At 40.5% G+C, this 15,394-nt stretch overlaps 1 protein-coding gene across 2 annotated transcripts in view; it reads left to right on the top strand.

Annotated features, from left to right (window-relative positions):
- The window catches only part of TACC1 (transforming acidic coiled-coil containing protein 1), a 67,101-nt gene that overhangs the window by 34,432 nt on the left and 17,275 nt on the right, over positions 1 to 15,394 (top strand). Inside the window, exons 3-6 of one of the 2 annotated variants that reach the window (XM_087814182.1) lie at positions 5,931 to 7,017; positions 10,538 to 10,598; positions 11,553 to 11,760; positions 14,433 to 14,485. In XM_087814182.1, coding sequence (XP_087670308.1) covers positions 5,931 to 7,017; positions 10,538 to 10,598; positions 11,553 to 11,760; positions 14,433 to 14,485 — 1,409 coding nt within the window. The remainder of the gene's footprint in view (positions 1 to 5,930; positions 7,018 to 10,537; positions 10,599 to 11,552; positions 11,761 to 14,432; positions 14,486 to 15,394) is intronic. The other variant, XM_087814183.1, reaches the window with a different exon arrangement.

Genomic DNA, 15,394 nt, shown 5'->3' on the forward strand with positions numbered 1-15,394 from the left:
GGACAGTTAGTTCATTATCTGGGTTGGGTCGTGTGTGTGTGTGTGTGTGTGTGTGTGTGTGCGTGTGCGTGTGCGTGTGCGTGTGTGTGTGTGTGTGTTGATGATGTTTTTCTGCTTGAAGTAGTAACATCTTAAAATTCCAGCATACCTGAGAGGATGTTCTGCCTTTTCCTTCCTTGACTCACACACTGGGCACCCTGACCTGGGGCCCCAGTGGTGGTCAGGTGAATGTGAGTGCTGCAGCCCACACCCTTACGTTCTATACAGCCTTCCCGGAAAAGGCCTTCTTGTCCCATTGTCCTGTCACTGGACAATAAATACATAGTGTTCACTTCAACTCCATTTTAAGGCTGATGCCCTTGATGAAGTGGCTGAAAACATACATATATACAGTATATTTCAACTTTGGGGGAATCAATGGGACTGGGAACTCAGAGGCATGAAACTGAAAAAACCCCTCAAACCTACCTAAATGCTAATGTGTATCCTATTAATCTCCTCAGGTCAGCCCATGAGCAGTAAGGGTGGCACAGAGCCAGAATCACACTTGTTTCCCTCTGAAGCCCTTGATTCAAACCTGGGAGTAGGGTAGGGCAGGACCAAGTATCTGTTTAAAGAAGGAGGGATCTTCAAAGGGAAGGGGTCAGATGAAGAACAAATGTCAATCCTTTACAGCTGTTGTGTAGAGCGGAACTGCTTTATCACTACTTATATGTACTTTTTTCTGTATAAAGATGATCACGGAAGAAGGGTGTCCTTTATGTATCAGGTATTAGCTCGGCAGTGGGCACTGATTGAGCATCAGCTCTGTTTGGGGTGCTTGGTTTTTGCTTTGGGGTAAAAGGAGATAGAGTGTGAGGCCCCTGCTCAGAGTTTGGAGGGAGCTAGCTGTCTTCTATTTCCCAGGCCTCTTGGTTTCCCCAGACGTTTTAGCAGCAAATAGGTAATTTTCACAGCAGATAGGTAGTTTAGCAAGGGAATGTGTGAGGGAGATCTTGGAAAAAGTCAAATGTTAGAAATTAGATTTAAAAAAACCTACCTCTCCAAACAGCAACAACAAAAACACAAAGCCTTTTGAGGTTGACAGTTGCCATATCTTGAGGATGGTTCATATACTTGGCTATATCTGAGAGAGGAGTGATGTCATTTTTTTCACCTCTTTCTGTAAATAGAATTTATCTAGCACATTGTAGGCTTCCTCAAGAGAAATGTAAAATCCCAAATTGATGTTTTCTATTCTGTGGGTTGTCTTTTCACTTTTTTGAGGGTATCATTTGAAGTTTTTTACTTTTAATTTTGATGAAGTTCATATTATCTGTTGGTGTCGTATCTAAGACGACTTTGCCTAACCAGCGGTCTTGGGAGAAGTAGAGGTGGGACATGTTGGGGTTGAAATAGGGACCCTATGGTGAAATGGAGACGAGAGAAATGGGTAGAACGGGATTAGGTTTTGAGTAAGAGATTTTTGTGCGTACTAAGGATTCTGGGCCTCTGACTATCAGTTTTATGTGTCTTTGTATGTTTAAATTGAATAAGGATGCATACTTGAACACACTGCTCTTCCTTTGCTTTTTCCCCATAACGTGTCTTTGAGATCCTCCTATATTAGCACAGATAGGTCTACTTCATATAGTATTCAAGTGTACTGTTTCACCTTAAATTACTTATCAGTCCCCTATGATATTTTATAATAGCACCAAAAAAACGGTAGGAACCCCACTTAAGTGAACATTCTCATCTTGGTATATATGTATGTTTGGCCCTCTTTGTGTGCATAATTAAGTTCCTAGCAGTGGAATTGATGAGTTAAAGAATCCATTCATTTTGGATTTTGGTAGATATTGCTAGATACTTCCTGAAAGATTCCCATGATACACTCTCCCATGAAATGTATGAGAGTGCCTACTGGCCCCCTTGCCTGGCAGCTGTTACTATCATCGGTATTTGAATTTTTGCAAATATGATGGGTTAAAAATGGTATCCTGTTTATTAATTGTATATGAATTGAAAGTGAGCATATTTTTCAAATATGTTTTGGCCATTTAAAAAATTGTTTGCTGGTATACCCTTTATCATATAGAGTTTATTAATTTTAGTTCAGTGGAAGGCACCAGGGACAGTATTATTTTACATGGGAAATGGGGAGGACGATTTATGGTCTAGTTGCTCACCCCCTCTAACTTGTAAAGTCCTTAAGTCATGAAATTCTCTCTGTGTGTTCTCTTTAATTCTGATTGCATGAGTTTTTGTTTGTAAAATGCTCAGTCACCATGCCTACACAGTAGTCAGTGCTCAACTTCCTCCCTTTTCTTCCTTCACATTGTTTTTTCAGTTTATACCAGGTTTTGTGAGAGGCAACTTATTGTGTGGTGATGATGACTCCAGTGTTTCCTGCACATCTGGTGTGTGAACCTGCCCAACAGGGCTTCACAATGCCTGACCTCTGAATGGGGCCAGCCCAAGGCCAAGATCACTGGGCAGGCTAGCACTTTGGTTCCCCTTTCAAATCAATGTTCTTGAAATACCCAGTAGTTACTAGAGGAGAAGATCTTCATGTAGAGAGTAGAGAACAGTCTGCAGACTTAGGCCACATTTTGGCTATCTCCTGACCTTCTGACTTCACTCTGCACAACAAATCTGAACCACCCTCCAGAGAAGGAAGTTATTTCTAAAGTTTATTTCTGGGGATTTGAGTCTCTTACCAGGGTAGTCTGCCCTTCTTACCACACCCAGTGTGCTGACAAGACCATATCCCCCTCCAACTTTCACTTTATGTTTAGTGTCCCTTTAGTCCACCCTTCAGTCTAGTCTTAAAGTCAACATGTATGAAGTGACTGAATTTTGTTTAAACAAACCTATTTGACTTTGTGTTTTAGTGAGCTTTCCCTCTCAAGAATTTAGTCCACACTTAAAGTTCCTTAAAACAGCACTTGCAATACATTCCTTTTGAATGTTCTCAGAGATGGCAAATTTTATTCTTTGATGTTGATATTCTTTCCCCCCAGTAACTTAAGAGTTTTTAAACCCCAGTGTAGTGATTGGGGGTGGGGACTGAAGTTATAACTGTACAGTAATGAGAGGGGCCCTTTTGAGGACCCTAAACACAGTCTTCTTGGAGCAGTGGCTCCTAAATGGTAAGCTGTGGGTTTTCTCCCCCAGACAATGCTCTCACATAATTTTTCACTGAGTTTCAGAGTGTTCATGGATCCTCTGAAAATGTATCTAAGAACCCTTCCTGAATTACTATAAAGACATTCATTTTCATGCATTGGTTCTGAGATTTTGTTTGAAGGCTTTTGACTTAGATTTAGACTTTGTAGCTTAGACTTGGATGAGAGGTACTTACTCTTTGTGGATTTGGAGGTGAGAAAGAGGCCAGGGAGTATCACTGTGCCATATAGAAAACCTGTCTAAATTTTGGCAGCTTTCTCACTTTACATATCACGTATTAGAAACCCATAAAAGGGACCATCTGTAGCTAAAGGACAGGAATTGATAGGTCTGAAAGGAACTTGCAGACAATGTTTCACCAAAAAGTTGAAATCTGAGGGGGAAAAGTCAAGCATGCTTGAAAATAATGCCAAATCTGAAGTAATATACATTGTTTTCCAAGTGGTTGCAGTTTTATCTCTTCCAAAATGAGAGCAGTTAGTAGGTTCTCAGTATATGTCAGCTGAATGCATTTCTGAGTTTCAAATATATTTTGTGATAATAGTATTTCCCCTCTTCTAATTTAAGGCTCTCAAGGTTTTTCATAAGCTTGTATTTTAACCCAGTATATTGTCATTATACTGGAGTGCAAACCAGAATGTCAAGCTGTTACCTCAATCTTTAAGTTTTTGGTATTTCAAGCCTTTTCTTTTAAAAATATTATGAAGGGGGAGGGAAACATTTCTTTTTACAGGAGAATAGTGTACATTCTGAATAAACAAACATAGAAGACACCTGCTGTTTTAGAGCATCCATGGGCAATTCACACAACCTTTTAGATTTATGGGAGGCTGATTATGGAAAGGAAGGGTTCCATCAACAGCAGCAAATGTAGCAGAAGTGGAAATGGTCTAATTTTGGATTTCCTCTGTGTTTGCTTTGAATTCATCTTCTGATCTATCTCTATGTTCACCAAGCCACCAGGCAATGCTGTGCTTGTCAGACTCAGATTCATTCCAGGGAGAGAGTTTTTCAGTACCCTGGAGGAAGGTTTTTAAGGAATACAGGATTTTTGTAAAAATGGAAGGATGAATAGAGGTAGGTTAGTTACGCAACAGTGTTTTCAGATTAAAAACAGGGACTGACAGCTGTGGCTAGAACTCTTCCCTGATGGAAGATTGGGACCGGGAGCCTACTGAGAGTGGGTGTTTTTTCTCACTGAAAGTTACATATGGTGTGATACTTGAAGTTTAAGCTCAGTTTTAAGGTAGCACTTAGGTATGTGGGGTCAATGGGTACTGAGAACTCGCTGATTTAAAGTGTAAATGGAAAAATCTTACTCAAACATACCTTTTTGAGTTATGTGATTAGTTTTCTTGGTTTCTGTTTGCTCAGCTCCTAAAACAGGTTTAAGTCAATGAGCAGTCCTCTCCCACCACTCCCTCCTCCCCCACCAAGTACTTTCTGCTGGTGACTGAAAATATAGACCAAGGTGGGGTGTTCATTGTCGAGGTGTAGGACTGGCAAGTTTACTTACCTGGCACCTGGTTTGAGCTAGCCAAGAAATGCTGTGCGTTGTGTCTTCTTGGTGGAACTCCTTTCTTCTCTGCTCTGGGTGGGGGAGCTGAATTGCTGAATTCAGATGAGGGTGTTTGTTTTCCTTCCCCATGCCACCATGGTAGGTAAAAACCTTATTCCCTAAAGCTACAGGTGGAAGCCACTGCCCACTTTCAGTCATAAAGGAGTCATATAAAAAGATGTGTGAGTACTTTCCACAACTTTTCCAATGATGTTCAGGTTTTTGATCCTGGATTAGGATTAGGAAGTAGGATTAGAGGGTCATCTCTGGGTTTCCTTTGAAATCGTGAGATACTATGATAATAACCAGTTTATTCGGTTTTTGCTGCTACTCTATTGTTATTTCAGATATCTAAGTCAGGAAAGCATGATCTTAGTTTGTGCTTTAAAGAAATACCCTCATTACACCTTCCTAATTAAAGCAATTCTAATAAGACCCAATTAAAAAGAATCTTCATTTTTTATAAGTGAGTTGAGAGAATTCCTGGCCCAACTTAGCTCTTCTAAAGAAAAAATAACTTTATTGTTTATGATTTGTGTCTTAGTAAAAAAAAGGTTATTTGTTTTTAAAGCTATGTCTGTATATGTTTTTTCAAATTAATTTTTTTATTCAGTTCTTTTAGTTTTTAAATCTACAGAGAAGTTATTCTGAGCTGGCCGTGGTGGGTTTTCCATTTAATTTTGAAACAGTTGTATTATTTAGATTCCATTCTGAGGAAGAAGGTAGTACTTGTCTTTAACAACCAAAAATTAAAATCTTTTAGCTGTGTGAAATCCGGGCCCTGAAACTGTTAGGCGGGACCTGGGAACTATGTCAGTGATTGATCCTTGTACCTGAGCTGTCAGTGTCTAAAGTTTCTTCCAGGCCAGTCATTTTGACCTACAGATTTTTAACATCATATCAGTATGCTTTGCAGTATACCCATGATCTATAAGCCTTTTCCTGAGAAACTGTGGTATAATTATTATTTGTATAATTTGGGTAATACACATACACAGTTTGGAATGGGAAAATTCCTTTTCTGGTGCAGTACTGGCTCTTTTGGAGGCTGCTCTTGCATACTTGCCCAACCTTAGAGACACTTAAGAAAAGCAAAGAGGGAAGAGCCTACTATTTATGTATGTGGATTCAGCAAGTAGAGAATATTTGTCAGTGCCAAAAAGATCATTCTTTAATAGGTGGCTTTTGTGTTTTGTTTTAGACTCACAAGAAGTTGATGAACAGCTGATAGCAGAAGTGGTTGAAAAATGCTCGTCTGAGACTTGTTCTAGACCCTCAGAAAATGAGGTTTCACAGCAGCCTGTTGAGTTTTACTCAGTCAGGGATTTCAAAGAAGAACCTGAACGTGATATTAGCAAGATTTCAGTAGTGAGGCCATTTTCAATAGAAACCAAGAATTGCACAGATATCTCAGCACCTCTTGGAACAGAAGCAGCGTATGGCTGTGTAACTGCCACCTCAGGGTCAGCTCTGCCCTCCAGCCCACCAGAAGCCATCCAGGACAAGGTGATGACAGAAAGCACCATGGGGGTTACCCTGGAGGTTTCCACAGAAACTGACCTGAAGAGTGGGAACTCCTGTCCGGAGCGAGTGCCCAGCAGAAGCAAGTTAAGAAAACCCAAGCCTGTCTCTCTGAGGAAGAAAACAGTTGGCGAGTTCTCAGAAACTTCCATGGAGGGCCTGCCTCTCCCCCAGTCATCCTACCCTGATGAAGTGGATGGGAACACAAATCCTTTGCTAGGAGATGCCAGGACCCAGAAATCTGTCCCTGACTTTAAGGAAACATCAAGCACTCCTAGTAGTGACACCAATGATTCTGGGGTTGAGCTGCTGGAGGAGTCGAGGAGCTCACCCCTGGAGCTCGAGTTTGATTTCACAGAAGATGTGGAAAATGTAGAGTCCAGGAAAGGCCTTCCAAGAAAACTTGGCAGGAAACTGGGTAACAAACTGCCTCCCAAGGTACAGAAAGATGGTGCCAGTAAGCCAGTATGTGCCAAAGGTGCAGAACCTCCTCTGGACCCAGCTGCAAACAGTGCTTCTCTCTCTCAAGCGTCTTCTAAGCAGGATCCCAGTCAGTGGGATAACCCCAGCTTCAGTCCCCTTGGGGGCCAGTCCACACTGCAGGACTCTTCTCCCCTCTCCCCTAAGGGCTCCTACCACTTTGATGAATCCACGGATTCCTTTAAACCAACTACAGCTTTAACAAACAGTGACTTTTGTTCTCCTGCTGGTAATCATGTTAATGAAATCTTAGAATCACCCAAGAAGGCAAAGTCGCGTTTAATAACGTGAGTGATGATGGGTGTGGGTGTTGTGTTCTGTGTATACTCTGAAAGTTTGGCAGCTGGCTGCTGTAGGTTTTGGTGACCTGAAGTTATCTTTGAAGTGCAGTTGGACAGACACAAGGCTTACAACTTTACATTGCATTCTTCACTATTTTGAAGCAAACTCTTGTGTGGAATCAAATACCAGAGGTTTCCTTTTTCGATGTCTGCCTGCTTTCTGAACCCTCAGCTTATTTAGCTGACCTCTTCCCCCCTTCCCCATTCCCCTCCTCCTTGGGTACTTTTTTTCTGTTTAAAAAAATGGCATGAGATAGGCAGGTAGAGATTTGATGATTTTCAGAAATCATATCTGGGCCATCGGGAATTGCTTTACATACAGAGTTCAAGTCATGCTAGCCACTATTTTCAGATTCTCTGTGGATAAAACAAAAATTCCAAGCCTACAGATTACCTCTCTAGTATCAAGAACTTGTAGAAATTGGTGCAAAAGGGTCTTGTAGAAGTTTTTCACTTAAAACAGAAATCTCTGATTTTTGTTGGAAACAAACCACTGAAAGTTGGTGAGAATTCTTATGTCTTTACTGTTAGCTTCTGGTTCCATCAGCAGTGGGGTGAATTTCCAATAAGAATCAAGAGTGTTTTAACTGGTGATATAAATCTGACTAAAGTAGTCTTTTGTTATGTGTTGTGACACAGCCCCTCACCCCCACCCCACCCCCTGGCCCAGGAAATCTGGAACCGCTTTCGCAAGGTCCTTGGAGTTCTCAGAGTGATCCCCTCAGACCATAGTCCATTTCAAGTTTCAGGTTAAATTTGTTACAGGGTTCCCTTATTACAAAACTTGAGCAGTGACATTTTGCTAAAAACTAAATATAAAAAGACACCAATGACATAGAGGCTGAAATATGAAAGGGACGAAAAGAAATACCGTATTTTAGTTGCCACCATAGATCAGTAGGGAAATAATTTTTAGCCTTACTATGACTTCAAGAAAAATGCTTAATGGCATGGTGAATTACACTAAAGGGAAAGGTTTAAAGAGCAGAAAGCGTCAACCAGGACCAAGAAGCTTGAGCAACGTAGGAATCAGTTCTTCGGCAACTTGAGAATGTCTCGGGGAATAAAATGTCATTAGTAGTTGTTGATCTGTTCTTTGATTACATATGAGCAGTTAAATGGTTGCTGAAAAATATGACTGATCAGGTGTCCTCAAAGTGCTCTTCTGTGGCTAAGGTTAATTACTTTTGTCTAGACAGTGTTTGGGGTATGTATTGGCCAGGTCATGGCTTCCTGACACGGCGAATCGTATGTATGGGGTGCCTCTGCCTGGCAAGGTTGATAAGTCATTTGGGAGCCTTTCTAAGAGTTACATGTTGAAGGCATGTAGCCAGTGCATTCATGTCAGATAAATCTGGGCCAAAGGGAGGGAAATTTGTCCTACACCTTATTTTCAGTAGCAAGAAGCACCCTCTCTCGAATCCTACCAACCTCACCTCTTATTGTCCTCCTATTCTGGTTTTGGTGAATGGACTTCTTGGTCTAATAATACACCTTACAGATTTTTTTAAAAAATTTTATTCAATCAACATTCTTGTCTCCAAGAAGGGTCCCCAACCTCTGTGTAACTTTGTGATTTTATTTAGCAAATCCCTTCATTGGTAGGAAAGACAAAGTATACATGTGGCAGTAGAATCTAGTGGAAAGTTAGAAGTCCTGTTAGCAGTTACTTGTGTGACTTTTTAAAAGACATGTAATTGGTGTCTCAGATTCTTCTATAAAATGGAGACATCGTACTATGATGGGATTTTTGTGGATCAAGTAAGATAAAGTAAGTAAAATTATTTTAGATGTCTTAGTGACACACTCCTACAGTAGACATAGCAGATACATTTTCAACTATATTTTTATTCATGCATTGCCTTAGTCCGAATGACTAGACATTTAAGAGTAAACGTGCTCAGCCCTGAAATGTTGTTTACCTTTTCATCTATAAGTTTGAATATATGGCATTTCTGAATGTTTCTACCACTCTTACTCTTTAGAGTTGAGGCTCCGATAATCATTCACTCACCAGTGATAACATTCATGAATATGACATTTTTAATTTGTATTCACCCCACAGAAAGAACTTTGCAGCCTTTACATCTGCCAGACTAGAGATAAATATCCCAGGCTTTACACGTTTTTTTCTCCATCTGTCTGTCTCTTTCCTGTCTCTGATTTTGTTGGTGCATCAGGACTACTGAACAAGTGAAATTTCTCTGTTTTCTGTTGTAAGTATCCCTGCTGTGGTTTCTGTTTGTCCTTGAGACTATTGGCAGTTTCTCTCCCATCTTCCCCAAACCATCTCTCCACAGCATGTTGGCTTCCGGTTCTGAGTTTGACCTTCTGATTATTTTTTTGCATTTCATTGGCCACTTCATGAGTCAGCTTAGCCTTGCGATTGTCTGTACCTGAAGGAGTGGAGATCGGCCTTCCCACCTTAGGTGCCGAGCTTGCGCCCCTGCCTTGGCACGCCTTGTGTAGTGCTTTGATACTGAATGCTGGCTTGGCCCCAAGATCATCTGGGCAGGGGTTCAGGGACTGCTCTGCTATTTAATGTTAGAAATCATTGGCTTTTTTGATAGGATAACGCTGCTGGGTTGGAGCAGGGGATAAAATGGAGACATCATACTATGATTGGGATTCTCGTGGACCACCAACTTGAGTTTGGTGGCAAGGGGGACCTTCAAGCATTAGGAAAGAAAATCATAAACGAGAGTGGTTGTGTACATTTTGGTAACATATATGCTTGCCTTTTGTTTCTCCACGCAAGAAGAAAAAGTTGCAGATTACTGTTTTATTGTCAGAGTGATATTACTGGAAATTTAAAGTTCACTCAAACAAGAGAATTTGAACATAGTCTTCCGATCGCAAATTATGTGCTAGTTTAAAAATAACAGGTGATTTGAGTTTTCCCTAGTTCCAGCCATGGTGTTCCTTTCCATCTTACTACTTAATAGGAATGGTAACAGTTTACACAGATATTTTTCTTTTTATACTTTCTGTTAACCACAGTTCTACTCTGTTAGCACACAGGTCTGGAGCTGTCTTATCAGACTTCGGTGGCTTTTAGTGCAATAAAGAATTTTTAAAGAATCTGGTCCAGCGTGGTAATTTTTCTAATGAATGTCAAAGCCCAAGTGAATGAGGATCAGATGAACCGAATGTCTCTAGGTGCTAAGGCTGCTCTCTCAAAGGCTTTGGTGGTGTGTAATTAAAAACTGGAGGGCTTTAACGTCCCACAGAAGCTCGCGAGGAAGTCTTTTCAGAGAATGAACTGCACTCTAGTTCTTTGCTTGCCCTGTCTCTCGAAAGAAGATTCAGAGACGTAAAAGCTATTCCCGTCTGACGTGTAGATGTATGACGTGTGGTGCTATATGCCTTGGCTTCTATCTGCACACACTGCTGTCTCTGCTCCATCTCATGGCTCAGAAGTTGTCAGTGAGATTCCAAACCAGCCTGGTTATTTTTTTTCTTCCAGGAGTGGCTGTAAGGTGAAGAAATATGAAACACAGTCCCTTGCTTTGGATGGGTGTCATCAGGTAAGCCTGTCTATGACCAGAACGTCTCTTAGACTAGTGGCCCTCAAACTTTGATTGCTTCCCCACCCTAGGGTGGGTGGTGGTGGTTAATGAAGGCTTCCCACTAGGTGTTGGAGCACTCAGCTTTATGAAAACCAACTTCCTAAACTGATCTGAAAAGGCCCCTCAGGACTAGGGAACCCTTTCACAATTACCCTTATTTCATTTTTTTTTTAAATTCCCTCTCACCCATTTTAAATCTTACTGAGGTGCATTACCACTGGGTGTGAAATCTCTGGGGCGCCACACAGAGATTTGAAATATTTATGTAGGTTTTAAGGTGATTGGCTCCAATGACCTGATAATGTTTTTTAAAGTCAGGCAGTTTTTCAACTCATCACTTTCAACAAAATAGGAGAACCTGAGTTGATGGAAGTAGATTGGAATACAGATTCAGAAAGGAAAAGGAATGATGTAAATTTCTGACTATTAAAGAGGTTGTTTATACCCGATTTTAAATAGATTATAGGATCTTTAGAATAACTACATTCAATTAAGCAAGGCACTATTTAAACTACACCAGATATTATATCCTTTGCAATTATTTGAACTTATGCTGAAAAGTTTTTAGGTGACACCTGAAAATACAATGGGGTACATAAATATATTTTTTTAAATTTAGGAAGTATTTGAGTAAAATATTTGAAAACCACTGCCTTGTACCACTTCAACTTCTTGTTATAAATTTAGTCTAAAAAAGGTTAATTTATCAAACCTCAGATTTGAAACACAAAAGCTAGGTTCTAGAAAAGACAACATTTTGTGTTTTGATCGAGGGACTCCAGCTTCTTCCTTGATTTGTACTCAAGTCTGTGGTTAACTCTGATCAGATATCTATATGGAATAGTGGCTGCTCTGAGATGCCCCTTTCCCCGTTTGTCCTGATGGTAGTATCTCCTCTGTTTTATTTCCCAGGATGAAGGAGCAGTGATTTCCCAGATTTCAGACATTTCTAACAGGGATGGCCATGCTACCGATGAGGAGAAACTGGCATCCACTTCATCTGTTCAGAAATCAGCTGGGGCCGAGGTGAAAGGTGAGCCAGAGGAAGACCTGGAGTACTTTGAATGTTCCAATGTTCCTGTGTCTACCATAAATCATGCGTTTTCATCCTCAGAAGCAGGTATGGAAGCATATCTTCATCTTTCTAATGTACATAAGCATAGAAATGCCTGAAAGCCTAAAGGCGGAGAAGCCTTAAAGAGATTAGGGAATTTGGTCACCTGAAGGATGGATATAGGATGCTGATCTAAGCTTTGCTTCTTTACCTAGAACAGAGACACAAAAGGGTGTCTTAATCAAATACCAAGGGCATATGGATAAATGTGGCAGGATGTTCAGGAGACACTAATGTGTGGTGATTGCTTGAATATTATAATTTATTTTACTGTGGCCACATCTCAAAGTATAGTGGCCTATAACCATGTTGTGATTATTGTATTCCTTGTTTGACTTACAGAAGTAATACTAACATGTAATTTCTTACCACGTGCAGGTATTGTTCTAAGTGCTTTGCATGTACTAACTCATTAATCCTTGCTAGGTATTGTTTTTTCACCATTTTTCAGAGAAGGAAAGTGAGACACAGAAGTTAAGTAACTCAACCAAAGTCACTTGTAAATGGCTAGTAAATGGCAGAACTAGGATTCAGACTACAGCAGTCTGGTCCCTGGTCTTTTAGCCACAGTGCTAAAGTGTGAAGAGCTTATTTTCATTACACTAGACTATTATAAATTTTCCTTTTCACAGATGTGGTAGACTGAAATTGACGCCCTATAAAATCCTTCTTAATGTTCAAATAAGAACCTAGATCGACTCACCTGTGCTGAAGCTTCTTGCTGTTGGACTCTTAAAACACTCTAGAGCTGAGGCCCTCTTTCTAGGTCCCAAGTTATATCTGTGGCCCTAAACTTGACTTGTGAAATGTTTAGAACCATGTTCCTGACTACATTAAACATTATTAAGTCAGATCTTCAGCACCATAACTTAATTTTGGGGACTTTTATACCTAGAATTAAAGAAATCATGTTCTATCATCAAACTAGGGAAGTGGGTGGAAATCGGGACTTTGTGAGAGTTATTACCCTGGCCACTTCCCTGCGTCCAGGTCTGTTTTTCATCTATAAAATAAATCTGCCAGGCAGTTCCAGATTTCTTCCCAGGCCTCTTTCTGCTCTAACTTCTTTCTCAAGACTTCATTTGCCATTTCCCTTTATACCCCCTTACCCAGTTAGGTGGGCTACACTTATTTCTTTTCTTCGAAATATCTTTCTTTGCCATCTCCTATAAAAATTCTGCCCATCCTTTTGGGTATGTTTCAGAAATGTCACTTGGCTCCCACTGCGCTGTATGCTCCCAACATATTTCTTCTTACTATTCCTGTTTTGTGTATTAAGTATAAAAGGGTATCTTTGATTAACTCTCGAGGTTAAGGACTATCCTTGAATTTCCTCGGGTGCAGGTGCATAGTATATTTGTTGAATTATATTCTTCCTCACTCTGAGAAAATTCCTCCAACAGAAATTTGTAGAGCTGCGGTTCTGTTAGATACAGTGCTATCCTCAGACAGGTAGTGTGTCACTGTGTGTAACTGATTAGCCATATCAAGGAAGCAAGCAGAGGTCATGGGGATGTGGGGGTGTGGAAGTGGACGGGTGTACTGGCTCTGTCAGGTGAATCAAAGAACATTTACGGGGAAGGTAACCTTGGAGCTAGGTCTTGATAGATACAGACTTGTACACCAGAGAACAAGAATCTCTCAGGGATGGGAAGGAACCTGCCATGTGGGTACAATGCCCAGTAGCTCTGTGAGTATGGGTTAAGCGGGAAAATGAAGTGGTACTGAGGAACTTGGGCTTGATCCTATAGGTGGAGGGGAGCCACTGAAGGTTTTAATAAGAGTAGCGATAGTCACATTTGTGTTTTAAAAATAATTCATTACAGATAGTATGCTAAAATAGTAATTCGTTACTGCTTTGTGGGAGATTGTAGTCTTTAAAATTTTTTATGCATTTCCATTATTTTAAAATTGTCTTCAGCCCTGACCAATGTGGTTCAGTTGGTCGGTAGTCATCCTGTGCACCCAAGGGTTGCTCATTCAGTTCCTGGTTAGGGCACATGCCCAGTTTGCGTGCTTGATCCCCATTGGGGGGGGCCATGCAGGAGGTAGCCGATTGATGTTTCGTTCTCACATCAGTGTTTTTCTCTCTCATTCTGCCTTCCTCTCTCTCTAAAAAATCAATAAAAATATGTCTTCAGTGAGAGCATATTCCTTTAATTAGAAAAAGTGTAGTGTTGGTTTTCTTTAAATGTTGCCTCTGGTGGTAGAGTGGGAGGTAGAAAGTGGATTTAGTTTTGTGGGCATTGCAATTTGGAGCTTATTGTTTTGACTGATACCGCTACACTGATTAGATTGAGAGTACCCTTTTGGGCTGGAGTTTAAGACTTGGCAATAAAGTAGCATTCGGTGTTACGGTTTCCTCTTCCTGGAATAATCCCATGGTTAGGACGTGGACACAAGGGGGCAGCCTTGCTGTTCCTTCCACCTGAAGATTGTGGGTTCGTTTATGGCTGACTTAACTCCACACTCCTTTTTCTGCTAACTATTTTGGACTTTTAACATGGACAACACAGTGGTTGACAGAAAGCCAGTGTTCCTGTGAAAATCTTGAAGTGCCGTTCGTGTATTTGCAGATGTTATTCTCGGCCTGTGCTGGGGCTTCCAAGTGTCATTCACTAGGGAGGAAAGGAACTGACTTCTTGGGATAACTACAAAAATGACTCTCTGTGTTTTAGGCATAGAAAAAGAGACGTGCCAGAAGATGGAGAAAGATGGATCTACTGTGCCTGTAAGTTCCTACACTTTGGGGTGGGGGATAGTTAAGTGGAGCTTAGATTTTTTTCAGCATTTGTTTTGAAGCCCATATTAAATCTTTAAATAAATTCTGGTCAGTGTTTGGTGATGGGAATAAAATATAAATAAAACACAACTTCTTCACTTGGGGCTCATAGCCTATCCTGAGATTTCCTGGACAGCACCCCTCATGCATGTGCAACAGAGCCCTTGAGCTGTAGCTAGTCTGAACTGAGGTGTCCTGTAAGTCTAAATACAACCTCTTTTTGATTTGTATAAAAAGGAAGGAAAGTGCCTCTAACTTTATAGTGATTACATGTTGAGAAGATAATATTTTGAATATGTTGGGTTAACTAAACTATATTATTAAAGTTAATCTTGCCTGCTGCTTTTTACTTTGTAAATATGGCTACTGAGAATTTTTAAATTGCATATGGCTTGCACTATATTTCTTTTGAACAGCACTGGCAGTAGGTACAGAATGGAAACCAACCACACCTGTGGTGAAGGTTATACTAGAATGTGTTCCTGGGACTGTGGGAGCCAGGGCTGACAGGCTGCATGGCAGAGTCAGGAAGGCTGAATCTGAGCTAATGAAAAACAAAAATTTTAAAAAACTTTTAGACTTACAGAAATAGTACAAAGCATAACTAACTCTTTCACCCCTACTCAGATGTTCACAATTTACATAATTAGCACAATTATCAAAATCAACTAACACTGACACAGTATTCTCTAATCCATAAACCATATTTAAATTTTATCAGTTGTCCCAGTACTGTCTCTCTGTGGTGTCGGATCCTACATTGCATTTAGTTCCTGTGTCCTCTGTCTCCTTTAATCTGTCACAGCTCCTCAGTCTGTCTTTGTCTTTGTCTTTCCCGACCTTGACACTTCTGAAGAG

Source organism: Miniopterus natalensis, chromosome 2, assembly GCF_054644295.1.
Source record: "Miniopterus natalensis isolate mMinNat1 chromosome 2, mMinNat1.hap1, whole genome shotgun sequence".
Classification (NCBI taxonomy): Eukaryota; Metazoa; Chordata; class Mammalia; order Chiroptera; family Miniopteridae; genus Miniopterus; species Miniopterus natalensis.